General features: G+C 33.5%; 1 protein-coding gene across 1 annotated transcript; it reads right to left on the reverse strand.

Moving 5' to 3' along the window:
* Positions 1 to 3,631: 3,631 nt before the first annotated feature.
* LOC125873720 (LOB domain-containing protein 33-like) lies at positions 3,632 to 4,296 on the reverse strand. Its single transcript, XM_049554588.1, has 2 exons — positions 4,015 to 4,296; positions 3,632 to 3,946 (listed from the first exon to the last, which is right to left on the reverse strand). Exons 1-2 carry the CDS (start codon positions 4,294 to 4,296, stop codon positions 3,632 to 3,634), a joined length of 597 nt encoding a protein of 198 aa, XP_049410545.1.
* Between the last annotated feature and the right edge of the window lie 15,518 nt (positions 4,297 to 19,814).

The following is a 19,814-nucleotide window of genomic DNA, read 5'->3' on the forward strand; positions in this document are numbered from 1 at the left end:
AGTGTTGTATTTAGTGTTATTTGTATTCAGTGAAATGATAAGCAGAAAATTAGTCAAGTTTTTGAGTACTTCAAACTCAAGATATTACAGATTCTCTCTTAACGAACCAGCACCATGGGTAAAAAAAATAAAACTTCAGATTTTTTCTTCCAGCGTCCCATTACTAGATCCATTATAGGGGACCATAACAACTTGGTATCAGAGACGGGAGTTGACCAAATTCAATATCAACTAGCACAATTAATGAATTTGTTCCAAGAAGAACGTGCAGTCAATTAAGCCAGACATGAAACAACAAATGTTCGCTTGGATGAACTAACACAAGATTTACTAAATTCTAAGCTTGATTCTGATTCAACTGAACATATCAGTCAGAATTGCGGTTGGAAGGGTAAAAATAGAGTGGCAGGAGGGTCAGGATCAGAAGCAGGAGGAAGTTTCATCATTCCTTGACATATAAAACTGGATTTCCCACGATTTAATGGCCAAGAGGCCCTTTGGGATGGTTGAAAATATGTGAACACTTATTTCGACACCAACAACTCATGAAGAAGAAAAGGTTGGACGTGCTTCTTTTCATTTGGATGGCAATGCACAACTTTGGTTTCTTCAATTAGAGACAGATTTGCCTCAACTATCTTGGGATGACTTCAAACGTCATTGTAACCTTCATTTTGGGCCACCAATCAGAAGTCAGAAATTAGGAGAATTGGCTAAGTTACGCCAGATCGAGTCTGCGGCAGATTACCAAGAAACATTTGAGCAGTTAATTTCTCAAGCTGGTACACTTACGCAGTCACAAAAAATTGAACTTTATATCAGCGGTCTTACTGATTATATAGCGATTGAGGTTGAGTTGCATGATCCTCCAGATTTGGCTACGGCGATGAGTTTATCCCGACTTTATGAACGCAAGGAACAGACCATTTGTTCGCAATTGTTAGATGCTTGCAAATCAAAGACAACAGATTTCGTAACTCAACAACATGTCAGATTTGTGAAAAAATTGTCCAGATCTGAAATGGAGGAAAGGCGACTTAAGGGACTTTGTTTCAACTGTGATGAACCATTCACTCGAGGTCATCAATGCAAGAAGTTATTTTGGATTGACTCTATACACGATAAGAAAGAATTTGTTGGAAACGAGGGAAATACTAATATTTTCCGCACTTAGGGCTTGAGGGCAAGCGTGATTGGCACCCTTTTAGTCTACACAGAAGATTTAAGAAAATTAGAAAGTAGATTACTTTAGTTTATAACTTATTTATTTTTTATTTTTGTATAGCAGTGTTTGTAGTAGATTATTACAGCTTATTTTTCTTATTTCTATGTAGTAGTTATTGTAGTAAGGAGGTTATTCCTCCACTTTCTCATTTCAGTTGTAGTGGGAAGTTACTTCCTTGTGTTTTAGATGGGTGGTTAATCCACTAGTGTTGTATTTAGTGTTATTTGCATTCAGCGAAATGATAAGCAGAAAATTAGTCAAGTTTTTGAGTACTTCAAACTCAAAAGATTGCAGGTTTTCTCTTAACGAACTAGCACCATAGGTTGAAAAAAGAAAACTTCAAATTTTATCTTGTAGTGTCCCATAACTAGATCCATAACGGGGGACCATAAAAATTTATGATCTAATAGAGTATTAAAATACTTATGCGTAAATTTAAATATCTATTAATATGAGGGTTAATTCAATAAACCCTTTATCGTTTTTCCTATGTCTAATGGAGACTTATTGAAAATGTACTTTCTTCAAAAGGTTCCTTTGAGGAAAAGGCACTTCAGAATCCTTAAGAGGATTTTTTCCATAAACAAGAAGACATGATTCTTTTCTCTTTCTCTTCATCTCAGAAAAAGAACATTATAAAGCAATCAAGTTATTGCAATGGAACAAGGTTAGTGTTCTTATAAGAATTGAAATCTCTATCTAATGATTTACTTGTGATGTTGGGCAGATTCTATAAAGAATTCCAATAGGACTTCCTCGCGTTGTCGTCGCTTGGTCGGCTCGACTTTGGCTTTCAAAATTGATCGATCGACAGATTATTTTTGGACAAATTAGTTTTTGTTATTTAACTATTTAATTATTTATTAATTATTAAATTAGTCAACCCGAAGAGGATCTACGTGACTCATTTCTAAACTAAATCCATGTGACCTTGTTCAATTTCTTTCCCAAATGTTGTTTACAAATAGGGAAGTAATGGTCCATTGGTATCATTAGAAAAGTGTGATTATTTAATTAATCATCACAAGAGTAAAATGCATAAAAGGAGTATTATCTTATTATTCAAATTTCTATTCCCTAAATTGTTGCATTGCTAACTCATTCCTTAATTAAGTGCATGTTCTCAAAATCTACATACTTAAGGTAATAGTTTCGCATAACTGAAACACAAAACTAGAAATCACAATAGAAAAGCAAAAATTCATAGAATTAGAAGTGAAAGTTTCAGCTTACTCAATTTTGTTGGAGGATAAGAGTTTGAACGTCAGAATGTTCTTGTGCCAATTTCTCAATATTTCTGTAGATTTTCAAATTGGTAAATATATATTTTGTTGAAGCTTTATAGGTCGCCATAGAAGATATATTTATTGTTGCAACTTATATTATCACCACTAATTAATGCAACTAAATGTATTGTTTCTTGTAGTGTTAATTTAATAGACCATTTATCTTTTGCCTTATGTCTAATGGAGACTTATTGAAAAGGTACCTTTCTTGAAATGGTTCCTTTTGGGAAATGACTCTTCAAATTCCTCAAAAGGATTTGGCCCATAAACCATAAGACATAATGTTTTTCTCTTACTCTCCATCTCAGAAAAAGAACACTACAAAGCAATCTTCAAGGTTTTAGAAGATCAAGTTATTACAACAGAGCAAGGTTAGTGTTCTTATAATTCTTATAAATTGAAATCTTTGTCTAATTATTTACTTGTGATCTTGGGTGGATTTTGTAATGAATTCAAACAGGACTCCCTTGCACCGTCGTCGCTCGCTTGGTTCGACTTTGACTTTGAAAAATGATCGATCAAGAGATTATTTTTAGATAAATTATTTTTTGGTAATTTAAATATTTAATTATTAAATTAACCATCCCGAATAGAATTTGTGTGACCCAAATATGAATTGAATTTGTGCAACCTGGTTCAATTTATTTCCCAAATTTTATTTAAAATTTCCTTCATTTCTTAAGTGACTATTCTAAAAGGTTGCAAACTTTCAGAAATTTTATATGTATCTTAGAAATAATTTAGTAACAATTTTAAACCTTAAAACAACAATCAAATTTGTCTAGGATTTAGTAGAACGAATATCCTTATATATATACTCCCTCCGTCTCATTTTATGTGACACTTTTCAGATTTTGAGATTCAAACAAGTCTATCTTTGACCGTAAATTTTTCATAGATATTTTAAACATTTTGAATTATCAATTATTGTGACTTATAGTACTTTTTACGTAGTTTAAAAATATATAAATTTTATTTCAAAAAAATAGAAGATTCCATGCGCAAATTTCTGGTCAAACTTAAACTGTTTGACTCTCGAAAAATGAAAAGTGAGCATATAATATAAAACATATCAAAGGCATGACTTATTACAAGCAAAAGTTGACTAGCGTTGCTCAAGCTAAAATGGGTGCATGTCACCAAGGATTGCAAATGCAGACTGATGAGGTGGGGCTTGCCCTTCAAAGAATCTCTCTAAGATGTCTAAATCAAAGAAGGGAATGGAAAATCTACTTATCATGTGCATAGCGAAAGCTTCATTTGCTGATGATGGCGATGTGATACTATGATTGACATGGTTATTTTCCAAGTTCATGTTATTGCATTCCAAGGAATATTGAAGTGTATTAATGTTCATGTTGTGCATAGGCACTTCACCTTGAAAGCTAGCCATTTGGTTCTCCATAATTTCAATCTCCTCTATGAGGCTAGCTATCTGCAAGAAGAAGATAAGTTTTCTGAATTTCATAACGAATCATCACAAACATCTCAATAAAAATTAACCTGGTGGTGGAGTGCAAAAATGTGACCAACACGTTCATAAATTGGATCATGCATCCTAGCCAAGGCTTCATATGACATGGTTAGAGCAGCATCACTGCGACAGTGCAATGGGAGGTGCAACAGTAGCTTGGAGACTTTGCTTGCTCCGAACACCTTATGAACTGCTGAGAAATCCTTAGATGCCTCTTCATAACTGAAGTAAGGCGCAAAAATGCATTCGGTGGAACACTTTCTTCTCAAAAATTTGCATGCACCGCATGAAGAACCACCAGGTCCTGTCATAATTATTTCTTTTTTTACTTTTATTCTCTTGTCTATATATTCGCCTCTCTTTCTCTGCTATGCATATCCAACTCCTCTTTTATAATAATTACCTTCTAATAGTCTCAGGTGTTTTATTATTATTTTTTCAGTAATGATTGAAGGAACATTCTCCACTTTTTGGTTAAAAGTTAAAAGAATAAATAAATTAGGTATCCATCGTGCCTAACAATGTTATTCACAAATTGGGTAAGCTTTCCTTGTTGGTGTCTTTTTAATTTTAGCTTTATTTCTAGTAAAAAAATATTGTGACATTTGTTTCTATAGTTTTTTGCACTAAAATGAATTCCCTAGTAATAAGGGTAAAGTAATTAGGGCCAGCTCGAATATAATACCACTTAAGCAATCACTTGGGGGTCTTAATTTTTTTTTTGGGAAGATATGTATATATATAGTTTAGAGCTATCAATATTGGCTGGCCCGCCCCATCCGGGCCAACACATACAGGCTTTGAAATTTAACAGGTCAGGCTGAGCTTGCCCATTTTTGTGTGGGTCATAAAATGGTCGGCACAACCCACAAGTACATGGGCTACAGGCTTTTTCGGGCCAGCCCTCTTTTTTTAAAAGTATATTTTTTATAATTTTTTAAATTAAATTATAATTTAAAAATATTATCATAAATATCGATAAGACAATATTACATGGTGTTAGTGTTACTATTTGTTAATCAAATACACAAATAAAATTATCTTTATAATATTTATTAAGTTTGATTTCAAGTAAAAGCATAAATAGTTAAATAGAAATAGTAACCTAATTGTTTTTCAATGATCATAATAAAATACAAAAACTATGACAATATTCCATAGGCTATGACCTATGTAGTGATGCCCTAGAAATTTTAGGGAATTTTTATTTTATGTAGTACATATTTTATAAATATAATTTGTATTTAAATTGTAATATTTCAAACTTTAAATAGATATTGAGTGGCAGAATGGTCTGGTGGACCCTTGTACTTGTATCTGTTTGTATTGTGAACCCTTCTACTTACCCTTTTGTCATCTGGACCCCTGAACCCATCCAAACCCAACATTTTAAACACTTTTTTTGATGTGGCATCCTATGTGGAAAGACTCCACATGGAGCGTGTGATACACACAAGGTAAGAGCGTGAGACGCCTTAAAAATAAACTAACAGTCAGATTTTGACCTTTAAAGGCCGTCTTTTTTTTTTATTTTCACTCAAACACCATTGTTGGACAAATTTGAGCTTTTTTCTTCTCTTTTTCTCGATTTTGTCTCTTCAAATTTCTTTCTCTTTTATTTTTGGTGCCTTTATTTTTTCCTTCGATCTACTCATATTTTTTTGTGTGTGATTCTATTGTATTTTTGTTTCATCTTTTTTTTGTGTGCGGTTCTATTGTATTTTTGTTGGTTTGATTTTGTTGGTCTTCACAATGACGGTTCGATGTTGCTACTGTGGAATATATGTTGAACTAAAGACATCAAGAACACCAACTAATCTTGGAAGAATGTTTTGGGGTTGCCAAAAATATTCATCCGGTAATGGGTGTGGATTCTTCCGATGGGCTGATGCAAATGATTCAACATGCCAAGAACAATACAACATTAAGAATCCATCAACGAGTTCAGGGCAAGGAAGACAAGGAAGACAAGAAAGACAAGGAAGACATAGAAGACAAGGAAGGCAAGGAAGACAAGGATCAAACACTAGTATTGATATCACTGTTATTGTGATTGTTGTTATTTGGTTTGTAGCCGTTATTTTTAAGATATATTAATTTGTACTAGTTGTTATTTGATAATGAAATGGACTGCATTTGCTTTAGAAATATAATTAGCAACTTCATTCAAACACAAATTCATACAGAAAAACAAAGTCTTCCTAATAGCAACATAACACAAATTCATGTAGGCGCCATTCATATACAAAAACAAAGTCTTCCTAATAGCATAACCAAAACAATTGGGATCAAGTCATTAATCAAAATAAAGTTAGTTGGGATCAAGTCATTAAGCTAAACCAAGTGAAATCTAATGTGTGCCTTGAGTGCTTGGTGTGCCTTGAGTGCTTCTGTAACTCTCCTCCCATAGCTGCCTTTGAGTAATTGCAGCTATTCCCTTCCACCTTAGTCCATTGGGTTTGTAACCAAGATCAATATTGGTAGGAGTTGAACTTGACAATGTAGCACTATGTAATACCCTATCGGTATTTTCAGACTGAAAGAACAACAAAAATCTTAACTTAAAGATGAACTAATATCAATTAAAGCAATTTAATGTGTTTAAATGATAAAATACATACCCTCACAGTTACACCGCCACCTGATCCAAATAAGAGACCATAACCAGCTGTCTTTGCTTTTTTTGGTCTTAGTTTCTTATATGCAAAAGTTGCACCACCTCTCAAAGTTGTGCTAGTCTTTCTTTTTTGGCCACCTGCACTAGAAGTTGATTGTTGAGCACTAATTAGACCTGCACTTGGAGTGCAACCTGCACTTGGAGTGCAACCTGCACTTGGAGTGCAACCTGCACTTGGACCTGCACTTGGACATGCACTTGGACCTGCACTTGGACCTGCACTTAGAGTGCAACCTGCACTTGGACATGCACTTGGACCTGCACTTGGAGTGCAACCTGCACTTGGACCTGCATTTACACTTGACTGGCTTCCAGCAGTTGCAGCACTTGCAACACTTGTTCCAGCAGCAACATTTGAAGTTGCAGCACTTGTTCCAGCAGTAGCATTTTTCTACAAACATATTTTAAAGTCAAAAGTATAACAAGATTAAAATTCAGTAACAAAGAGACATCAAAGTACAACTTACCAGAGTTGGACATCCTTTCTTGTTATGTCCAAAAGTCTTACACACAGAACATTTCATTTTTCTTCCCTTCCTTGTAGCCTTTCCAAACTTCTTCTTAAGTGGCTCATCACTATCTTTTCTCCTATTTTTTCCTGGTCTTCCTGGCATAGCTGTAATTTCAAGTGGTTCAATGACTGGTCTATCACTTTTTGGCCACATCTTCATGTTTGTCATAGGTTGAATAAACCTATTATATGCTTTCAGGTATGTTTCCTTCTTATACCAATGATCAACAAATGTATCAACAACCCAATCCTTATAATGAATTGCTGTAAGTGCATGGCCACAAGGAATTCCCTTTAATTGCCATGACCTACAGCTACACACCTTCTTTCTTAGGTCAACAACATGTTTATATGGTGGATCATGAATCTCAAAGTCAAGATCACCATTAAACTTTACCTCACAATTATTTGCAATTTCAGCGTTTTTTCTAAGAATATCCATAGCCATTGGTGCTACATCAGTAATCCATTTTTCTGAAAATTCTCTCATGTGATTCATTCTTTCCATAACTTTGACTCTTATTTCCTCTAGCATAGTGATTATTGATTTGAACCTAGCACCTAAAATCCAACTGTTGAAAGTCTCACATAAGTTGTTCTCAACCACATCACACTTGTTATGTTCTTTAAAATATGCCTTACACCATGCTTCTTTGTTATACTTTAACAAAGCTTCTACAATGCCTACTCCTAACTCACTCAAGTCATCAAGTTTGGACTGTAAAAGTACCTCAAATGATGCCCTAACAACCTGCCAGAATTTTCTTCTCCTTTCTTCACCCCTCCAGTATATGCCTAGCACACCATCTAATTTCAGCATTTGACAATACATCAATAAGTGCAAGATGAAGACCCTTTCAAACAAAGAACATTTGATATACAACAATGTTAAATATTAATTACTCCAAAAATGAAGAAATAAATTTAACAAATAATATAGTAATACCTTTTGCATATAAGACATCACTGTTAGTCCTTCACATTCTGTAAGCTCCAAATCATGTTTGATGCAGTTGAGAAACCAAGACCATGTGTCCTTGGTTTCTTTATCAACTACGCCCATGCTATAGGGTACATCTGATTATTTCCATCTTTGGAAATGCAAGATAACAATTCACCTTTACATACACTTTTAATAAATGCACCATCTAAACCAATAATCCTTCTACACCCTTCTTTCCATCCAATTTTTAAGGAACCAAGACAAATATAGATGCTCATAAACACCTCTCTGAAATCTCCCATATGTTCATTCCTAACTCTCAGTTTTGCCTTTCTACAACTTGTCTTACTAATATACAAACCATATTGCTTTTGTATCAAAGACTGAATCTAATGTAGTTTGATGGTAGGCTCACTCATAATCCTCTCCTTGTAATGTTTACTAATCCAAATGGGGGTACACAATTTGTTTCTTGTTCTTTTAAAACACTTATGGACAGAAAAATATGTTTTAACACTGAAATTTCCAGTGTTACCATCAATACTTCCAAGAATATGCCAAGGACAACCTTTTTTATTACACTTTGCCCTTATCCTTTCCTTCTCATTAGGTTTCAACTTAATATTAACACCCTTCTGAATAGAGTAAGTTTGCAGTGCCTCCCTGAACTCTATGTGATTCAAAAATACCATATATAGTTGAAATAAAACATTTTTAGCAGTTGGATCAAAGTAGATCTTTGTACTTTCCTTCCTAGGTGCTGGATCTACCACTTCATCATTCTCAACAGGATCCCCTTCATCTTCACTAATGTCACTACTAGGATCTGAGCTATCAAAATAAGGGTCATCACCACCCAAATTGCCTTCAAATCTTCCCCTCTTCTCCTTATAAATGTCTTCAAAACCAACATCTATACCTATAGGACCAGATGGTATCTCATCTAGATTTACTCTAGCAGTCTTTTCTTTAACTTGTTCTTGAATATTAGACTGCCTAGCTTGAAGCAACTCCTCATCCTAATCACTCAAATCATCAATATTTTCATCAATATCATAGAGTGAATCAGAATCAGAATGTTCTTCGACTAAAGAGGGCAGATTTTGGTTTAAATCCTTATTTTCATTTTCATCAAATGGTTGGGATGAAGAGACATCAACCCTATCTATTTGTGGGGAGGATGACATATCAACCCTATTTTTGTGTGGGGAGGAGGACACATCAGCATTATCTTGTTGTGGAGATGAGGACGCATCAGCATTAGTGCTAGGCAATACAAGTATCTCCTCTACAACTAAAGGTATACTAATGGGATGTACAACATATACATCAACAAAATCAGCACCCTTCAAACCATTCAGAAAGTTTAAAACATTAGAATCAGTATTTAACATGTAAAAAGTACCCTTCTTGTTGACTCTACATCCAAATGTCTCAACATTTTCAACACCCAATTCCATTGTTATTTTATGAAATAACATAATATGCAACTCATCTACATCTATATTAATCTTTTCAACACTACTGATTCCATTGACATACCTTAAAGTAGGATTAGATACAAAACAGCCCCCATAGTGAAATTGAAGTGTCACTATAGTTAAAGCCATTACCTTACGATGCCTGTAAAGTCAAAAAAAATAACTACAGTTAAACCATAAACTTACCATGACTGTAACACAAAAATCCCTAATTTTTTTAAGGAAATAATGAATTGTTGTAACAGTTAAAGCCATTAACTTACCATGACTATAATTGCTGTAATAATGCTCCACTAACACTATCAATACCCAAGATAATTGACCAGAAAGAAAATATTAATTTTAGTCTAAATTGGGATTTTACGAATAAACCCTAGAATCTACTCGAATTCACGAAATATGCCATTGAAGTCACTCAAAGTCATACATCAACTAAGAAAGCATATTACAATAATATTACATCCAAACCAAAGTAAAATCCCCAAAAAATTTCAGAAAATCGAATGACAATCGACCCTAAAATCAAACAGATATGCGCGAAAAAATGAAAAAGATCAGAACTAACGCAAAAGGCAAGAACTTACAACGAAAATCGGAGTGGAACTGAGCTTCAACTGAGTGAAGGTTTGGAAAATCACAGACGAACATCGCGGAGAGGAGAAGAGAAGAGGAGAAGTGGAGAAGAGAAGAAGTGTAAAAGTCGCGAAGGTTTGAAAAATTTCACCGGAGTTAGGACTATTCTTAGTTTAAGTGAGTCATTTGCCACATGGAATATAATATCATACGTGGATTTTTTTTTTCTTTTTGGCCAACGTGTACGTGTTTGTGCAACACGCTCCATACCACATCAAAAAAAGTGTTTAAAATATTGGGTTTGGATGGGTTCAGGGGTCCAGATGACAAAAGAGTAAGTAGAAGGGTTCACAATACAAACAGATACAAGTACAAAGGTCCACCAGATCATTCTGCCTATTGAGTTTAGACTCTTGTTATTTTTAAGAGCTACTTTCACATATAGTAAACATAAAAATCATATTTGTATGCTATAGCTATAGTTTACATAATTAAGCTCCATAACAAACATAAATGTGTATATTTCGCTATACATATACAAAAAAAAGCAATTGTATAATTTGTTTCAGTATACATATACAAAAGATCAATTGTATAATTTGTGTTTGTATAAACTGAGAAAGACAGAAAGACAAAGAAAACTGGGCAGGGGAAAATCTTATTTGTATAATCATAAGTGTATAGGACGAAAATATATGCATTTGTATTTGTATATACAATTTTCTCTCACTTTATACAAACGCAATGTATACATTTGTGTTTGTATAAAGTGAGAAAGGCGAGCGAGAGTGGCGAGCGAGATCTGGGAGAGAGGAACGAAAATATATGTAAATATACAATTTTCTCTCGCTTTATACAAATACAAATGCATTTTATACATTTGTGTTTGTATAAAAGCGAGAGAGGCGAGGGAGACTGCGCAGCAAGAACGAGAGTGGCGAGCGAGATTCACTAGGAGAGAAGCGAAATAGCAACAGTTAGCTATGGGGTACAATTAAATCAAACTATGGTTATAACATTTAATTTGAATTAATAGTTTGCTATTATATACAATTTTCCCTATTTTTAATACTTTATTTTATTTTTATTTTTATTTGGCCCACAGGCTGGCCCTATCCATATTTGTCAAGCCCCACAAATCGACAGGCTTATTCAAGCAGGGCTAAAAAGCCCTTTTCTTAAATGGGCTTCAAAAATCGTAGCCCAGCCCTATCAATTCACGGGTTAGGCCAGGCCGACCCAACGGGCCCAGCCCATATTGATGACTCTAATATAGTTAAAAGAATTTCATGTATTGATAAATTTGAAAATAATTTTTTGGGTAGAAAATATTAGAGCATAGCTTTTCACTTTATTTAATGTGAGGGTTGTTATAATAATTGAGAATAGAATAGTGTTTAGTTAACTATAGAATCATTTCTTAAGTGGCTACTTAGTTTATTGGCTCATTTATATCCTGGCGATTATGAGTGGCGTACACAAGAATTTTTATAAATAGTGTTAATATTCAAAAATTAATAAATAATTGATATATCAACATTATATTTATACAAACTATCTAAATTGTAAATCAAGTAAATTACCAACTTTCCTCGGTGAGTTATCATATTTTGAAATGTATTCATAATAAATATTCTAGTGCAATTGGTTTATTTTAGCCTAATTTGACTATAAATAGGAGATTGAGGTTCGAATCCCTATACTATTAAAAGTTTTGTAACATCTCGCTAATTGAAAGAACTAGAAAGAGTTAGAATTGGAAATAGTCATTTTTGGAAAGAATGAAAAATCTGGAAATTTGTTAAGCTATGTTAAGTTTGGGTTTCTTGGTCAACTTCAAACGACCATAACTCCTAGCTTAGGATGAGTTAGGGGTGCTTTCAGATACCATAGGAAAGATCCTAGAATTATCTTTTCAAAACCGCTGAGTTTGTGCGATTCCGAGTTAGTATGAGTGAGATATGCCCATTGGAAGTTGGGTTGTTCAAATAAGGAAAGTGTAATCCGGATTTTTGAAGGGTAGTTTGGTCTTTTCCTTACCAAATTACTTTATTTCTTTTTAGGAGTTTCATTAGGGTCTAAACTGAACTTGGTCAGTTTACGCTTTTGAAAACTAAGTTAGGGTTTTGAGAGAAGAGGAGAAAAGAAGAGAAGGAGCAAGAATCGTCAAGTTCTTCAAGAATCGCTTGTGGATTTCATCAAGGGGTGATCCCTACGAGGTATGTGAAACTCTCATAACGTTGGGTTCATTTTATTTCAGCGTGAATTCATCCACAAAGGGATGAAAGTTTGATGTTCTTGATATGTGTTTATGAATTTGTTTTCGTTCTTGAATTAGGCTGAGATTGAGAAGTTTTTGACCTTATTACGTTGAATTATGGAGTTGTTTTGAGTTAGGTTCTTAGGTACAACTATTGGGTGTCTGAATCTAAAGAGAATTTGGGAAAAAGAATCGAGTTTAGACGAATTGGGGCTGGAAAATGAAAAAGGAAAAAGTCGGGCGAATTTGGGTACCAGGTCCGCGTCGCAGACATGTTCCTCAGGATGGGAAAATTCTCCTCGTGTCACGGAGCGGTCACGGACTGTTCTGTCTCAAAAATTATTTTTTCGACCAAATATTTCAATACATCTCCGCGTCGCGGACTAGTTCCTAGACAGTGATTTCTTGATCTTTTCTCATGTTTAACTATCTAAAAACACTCCTAAACATCATGAGATCCTTCCTATCACAATTTACAATCTTTGAATCCATAAATTCAAATTCAAGGAAAGTTAAGAGTCAAGTCTAGAAGTTAAGAATCAAGTCAAGAGAAGTTCATAAAGTATTTCAAAATTCTTTCACAAACGTTTTAACTTTGTGTTAAGACTTCAGCTTTGAGTTGAGGAAAGAGTAAGAGTAAAGTTCATTTCTTCAAAGATTATACAGAAACTAAGTATTTTCAAGAGTTAAAAATATTTTCACATTTGAGAAAGAAGGGAAACACCGATTTCCAAGAGAGCTTTTAAGCTAAGTTTTGAGTAATTATCTCAAATCAAAGAAAGAAGTTTTGTTTTAAAAACATATGAGCTAAGTATATTTTAGGAGTAGTATTGAGCACCGATATGGGGATGTGAGTTCATAATAACTCAAGTATCCATAAACCATGTAGTCATCATGGGTAGTAAAGGATCATACTTTTTAGATGATTCCTTAAGTGCTTTTTGGCATAGACTAGTGGATCCACTTAGTTAAGGCGTTGTATATAACGAACAAGTATAGGACAGTTCTGGTAGCGTGGGCAAGACGTTGTATCACCACTTAGGCTCATAGTGGTGGTTGTCGGTTAGAGAAACTCCCACAGTATTACATTACTTTATTATATGTGTAAGTTGAGTTGTTATTGCATTTCTTTAACAAACTGAGTTGCTTTCTACTGTTTTAAAAGCTTTCTATATATTGCATGTGTATTGTTGATTTATATTGAGTTAAGTTGTTCATGAGTTGAGTAAAGCCAAGGTAAGTGTCTCTTTCAGATTCCTTTCAAGCTTATGTTATGTTTAGTATTCCCCTCGCATACTCGGACATTCAATGTACTGATGTCATTTGGCCTACATCTTTTAATGATGCAAACACAGGTAACCATGATCAGTATCCAGTGCCTCGTTGATCCAGTTGAGCACTCAGAGTCAGTTAGTGAGCCTCCTTGCTTTCTGGAGGACTCATTTTTACATTGCTTTCTAGCATTTCAGTTGTTAGGATGATCGGGGATCTTGTCCCGACATCACACTTTGTTTTACAGGCTTCATAGATGAGTAGTTATAGTCCTTTAGTCTTGTATTTCAGATGTTTTGCTATGAAACTTGAGTAGCCATTTTGGCTAGTTTGAATGTTTCCTTAAAGACATTCTAAGTTTAATTCATAAGTTTCTTGGTTGAGATTATTTCTTATGTTTAAGTCTTCCACTAAGCAAGTATGTCAGGCCAAGGGTTCGCTTGGGGCCAGCAATGGTTCTCGAGTGTCAGTCCAGCTCAGGTTGTAGGCTCAAGGCGTGAAAAGTTTTCTCTAACAATGCCCCAAAAATAAAAGGAAAACTCGACCTTACCGAGGCTCAAACTCGGCCACGCCGTAACGAATGACAATTATGTTCAAGCTGCAAACCAATGAGCCAAGAAGCTCAGTTATTCAAGCAGTGTCATTAATGTTATTTGTAGGGATATTTTTATATTTTCAAATTTTTTTATATATATAATACTAAAAAATTTCAACGAAGTAATGTCAGTCGACACCCTTGACATGGGGTGGGTCCGCCCATGACGTTTATCGTGAACTTACATTAGTATTTTTTAAATTCCCCTTTTACTATTTTTATTCTTTCATTATTAAATATTTCAAAGTCTCCAAATGATAAAATCTTTTTCACTAGGCAAAATCTATTGTTATGTCACTATAAAAAGATCACATTTATTTCATTGATTTTACTCCATTAATCTGGTACCTTACCTAAACCGTATGAGAGAAGTGCTGCTTATCTCCATCCCCCAACTTATCAATTGTAAAGAAGAATTAAACCCATTACGATAGAAAGAAAAAGACCAAAAGATATTTGCCACACATGTGTAATTACTAGTTTAATGTATGTTTTTAGATGTATCTTACATCAATTAATAAAAATATTTATATATGTGAAGGATGAAATTATTAAATAAAAAGTAGCAATTGACTATCTATTTAGATGATATAAACAAATATTGTATCTGAAGTATATTATTGCCTGATAACTGACCTGATTTTTTTTTGACAAATGAATTGTTGGTTTATGATTTTATTTTTTTTGGTCGCTTTGACTGATTTATCATGATAAAATCTTCTTTTGTTAACATTGAATAATTTTCTTTAAAGTACAACATTTATTTATCTATGTGAAACATTTAACCACTAAACAATTAATTAAATTAAATAATTAGAAAATTTGTATGATATGAATTTTATAAAAATAACAATCTGAACTGTGTCATTACACCCCAAGATATTATATTAATTTCGGTATAAATTTCAGTATCTTAGCTATGTATCACTTTTTTAATGTGATTTGTGCTTTAACATGTATAAGTTTCAAATTATAAAATTAAAATAATTTATATTGTTTATTATTACTATATATTATCGTTGAAACTTATTTATATAATAAAGTTTTTAACTCGTCCTAGTATGTTTATAAATTCATTTCATCATTTAAATTATAACCTTTTCAAAAAATAAGTTATCTCATAAAATAATTTTATTCATCACATTCCCATACCAAACAACCCCAATGTATAACATACATATATAAATTTTTAATATTTAATTATAATTAATTTGTCTTAAAGTTAAACCAAATTTTAAGTTATAAAGTGTATGTAAGAAGGATACATTTAGCCTCAAAATAGTCTAAAAGTTAAACAGATTATGAATACCCTTTGAAGTAGTCACATTGAAAGATAACCATTTTATAACTCAAATCACATATACTCCAATGATTTTTTACGATTGTGAATACTATTTATTTGTAGTTTTTATATTCCTCTCTTTCACTGATTTTTAAAACTAATTTACTAAAGTTTAAATAATTACTTGGTTATGATCATATAACGAAAAATAAAACTTCTAAATCATACATAAATTCTTACTGCACGAATTTTTTTATTTTCATTTTTCAAAGTAATGTGTTCGCTTTTGCGTTAATACTTAAATACATGCATTTACTTGTATATATATATATATATATATATATATATATATATATATAAAACTATTTTGTATTAAGTTGATAAGTCGATTTGAGCATAATTATTTCTACCGATCTTTGTGGTTCTACCATGATCTCATATGTTAGGTGTTATTTTTTGTATACGAACGTTTATGCCTTAATCGCGAGGTATAATCGAGCCCGGACCCGTGTGATCTTCTCTTTCTTCTTCTGATTTCGAGGCTTGTTAATGATTTTGAGAGGTAGTTGCTTGTCATTCCGGCAGACCCTCATGTTCCTTTACTTTTATTCTTTGTTCTATTTTAGAAGCAAAGATTATGAAACTTGTATTTATTTTTCGAATTCTGCATTTTCATTAAGTGACTTGTACACGTGACAATCAGGTTTTGGGGTATTGTTTAAAATTAATAGGTTTTCCGTCTTTGTCTTGTTCTTGCTTTATATTTCCGCATTTCTTCCATTTTCGTTGGGTTGAGGCTAACTTATCTTTGTAGGAATAGGCAAGTGCCACCATGCCATTTTTGGATCGTGACATCATTGTGTTATAATATTTATGCATTATAACATCACTAATAACCATGAATGATTTGGTAGTGGAGTGCATATTTGGGAAAGCAGTTAAATTGGAACATATAGATTCAAGTAGAAATTAGGAAAGCCGATTAAAGTAAATGATGTATACGCAAGCCGTCTATTACACTAACCATATAGATATCAAGTGTAATTGAATAAATAAAGCTAAATATGAACTCGAGTTCACCTCAATAAGAGGGTCAAGTATCAGATGTGTAACTACTGAAGTAGTGAATGATGTGGATATTGTGAGTAATAGTATTCTGATATAAACAACAAATTATTTTCACATGTGATTGAATTCCTATGTGTAACTTGTAAAACCTTAGAGGTAAAGCTTTTGTAGCTCACATGTCACACAAATTATTTTGTCGTTTAAATTAGTGTCTTGTTAATGTTGTAATGGCTCAAATCTTGTCCACTATCTGAGTAGTGGGAGATGTTAGATTTCATGGGTCATGAATTGCCCAGGTGTATTGATGCGATCTTGATTAGTTATACATAGATTATTTATTATGCATTGTTTGATTTTGGGAATTAAAAATATATGAGTTGTTTAATATTACACTTTTACTCAAACGTTATTTTTATTACAAGAAAATAAGATATTGATTATCTACTGATTTGAAATATTGTTGGGAAACTGATGAACTCCCTTTTATATCTTAGTTCTTCTTCCACAAGAAATATGAGAGACAAAATCAAAAGGGTTGAAACAAAATTCTTCCTATTGACATCAACATCAAATAAACATTTAGTTTGTGATTGAGATAAATATCAAAAACACACCTAAACTATTTATGTTTTTTTGGGTTTCATACCTAAACTATTGCGAGTGTGAGTTTCATACCTAAATTATCACTTATTAGTTTAAGAAACACACATCAGTGGTGTGTGTAATATATTCTCTCTTTTATTTGCAAAATTTTTGCCACATAGATAAAATATTTCATCTTGACAAAAATTAAATAAACTATTAATATTAGTTAAAGATTAAATATTAAAGTAGTACTATCCAATTTGTTTTTTTTTTTAAAATAAAATAAAATATTTTTGTCACCCACTCCACCATCTCCCCCCCCCCTCCCCTCCCCGGAAAATCCTCCATCCTTTTATTTAAAAAAAAAAAAAACTTTTATAGAATATTTTTAAAAACAATAGACCTCACCCCTCTCCACTCCTTGCTAAAAAAAATTGATATTATTTTTAAAAATAAAATAAAATAAAGTTTTACCCCCACCCCGTCTAACCCTCCGCTCCTAATTTATTTTTTTTTACATTTTTCTTTTGTTTTGTATTAGATGTGTATATATATTTTTAGGAAAATATTTATTTCTACTTGTGATCAAATTTAACAGAAATAAAATTTTATTTTAAAAAAATTATCGCCACAAGTAAAAAATACTTGAAGGGATTTGGAGGGGGGGAGGAGGAGGGGGAGGGGGAGATGAAGTACGAATTTTACTAAAAACTTTTACAAAAGATATTTTTAAAAATATAAACTAAAAGTTTGGGATGAGGGGAGTACAATCGGGTGGAATGGGGTAAGAAAAATATTTTATATATTAGTTTATAATATTTTTTTGGAAATACTAATACTTTAATCTTTAATTTTAACTAATACTAATGATTTTTAAATTTTTATCAAGGTAGAATGTTTTGTTCATGTGGAGTGTGATGTGACAAATTTTTTAAAATAAAAGAGAGTGTATTACACAAACCATGATGAGAGCGTAATAAAAGAGAGATGTGTGTTTCTCAAACTAATAAGTGATAGTTTAGATATGAAACTCACACTCTCAATAATTTAGATATGAAACTAAAAAAAAATGGATAATTTAGATGTGTTTTTAACCTTTATCTCTAAGTGAATCAAAATCTTTATTTTCTAATGATTCAGAGAGAGAAATTTGAAGCAACTTATATTTTATAAAAAAAAATGGGATAAGAGGCTGAAAAATATCCCAACTTTGGTCAGATTTACTGTTGCGATACTAAACTTTCATAAGGACCTATTGTTTTGCTTGTTTGTGTTTAGAATGAGTGTGAACGGAAGCAATGGTAGCCAAATAGGCCATCAAGATGACATCAGAAACCTCAACGATGTCAACGAGCCTAATCCTAATGAACCCCATCTTATGGATGGAATTGGTGCCATTCGCTTGCCTCCGGTCGAGGGGAACGCGGTGTTCCATATCGCAAGTACTATGTTGCAGCTCTTGCAATTGAAGTTGATGTTCGATGGTTTGGATCATGAGGATCCCCATGAGTATATTAGAAACTTCGTGGATGTTTGCAGACCGTTATCCTTCAAGAACATATCCCAATAGTCTGTCCGTTTGAGATTGTTCCTGTTCTCTTTGATGGGAGAAGCAAGTAAGTGGCTAGCTGAGTTACCACGTGAATCAATCAATTCGTGGGAGGAGTTGGTCACCGCATTTCAAGTGTTATTTTTCTCTCCTTCGAAGATGATGACTCTTTGGGAGGGTGAGCCCATCCATGAAACTTGGCTACAATTCAAGAAGTTGGTGTTCCAATTCCCAACTCGTGGATTGTCGGACAACATGTTGCTACAGTATTTTTTACCAAAGTCTAGACTCGGTAAACAAGGGTGTTGCTGATCAACTTTCTCCGAGAGGTTTAATGCACCAACCTTATGTGATAGAAGCTTAGCTCTTGGATGGCATGACAACGATAAATCGGGCTTGGTACACCCGCGAAGATCAGGTCTCCCCTTTCACGTTTAAATTGACCAAGGAACATATGGAGAAAGACCAATAGAGGGACCAAAACATGGCCAAGATCACGACATAACTTGACATTTTATCCAAAATGTCATGGGAGCTGGTGCTTGAAGTATCAATATCGTGGGTGTCAGGTGTATTAATCCTGATGAGGTTCTGTTTGAGGCTTTGTACAACGAAGAGGTGAATTTCCTAGCCAACCAAGGTGGTGGTTATCGTTCAAACTACCCGAGGGAGGGTGGTAAACAAGGTTTGAACAGGGATGAAGGTTGGAATGATCGTGATCGAGAATTGAGGGATCAAAATCCCAATTGGAAGTATGGGGAGAAGGATAGGTATGTGTCTCCCCACGAGCATCAGAAACTAAAGGATTCAGAAGGTGGTCGGTCAGAGGATATGCTTTCTCATATCCTCAACAGAGTTGAGGGGTCAGACAAGATTTTGAAATAAATAAAAGATGATGTGTCGACCCTCAGCCAGATGGTTACCTCCCATTCAGTATCGATCAAACAGTTGGAGACTCAAATGGGTCATATCTCGTCTCATTTAAACCCAAGAATACAAGGGGGGTTGCCTAGTGATACTATGGCCAACCCCA

The sequence above is a fragment of the Solanum stenotomum genome, chromosome 8 (assembly GCF_019186545.1).
Source record: "Solanum stenotomum isolate F172 chromosome 8, ASM1918654v1, whole genome shotgun sequence".
NCBI lineage: Eukaryota > Viridiplantae > Streptophyta > Magnoliopsida > Solanales > Solanaceae > Solanum > Solanum stenotomum.

Excerpts from the sequence above, each read along its gene's own strand:
- LOC125873720 (XM_049554588.1), bottom strand. The coding sequence starts at position 4,296 with ATGACAGGACCTGGTGGTTCTTCATGCGGTGCATGCAAATTTTTGAGA. Across the intron at positions 3,947-4,014 it reads TTTTTGCACTCCACCACCAG|ATAGCTAGCCTCATAGAGGA; the intron begins GTTAATTTTTAT and ends TTCTTCTTGCAG.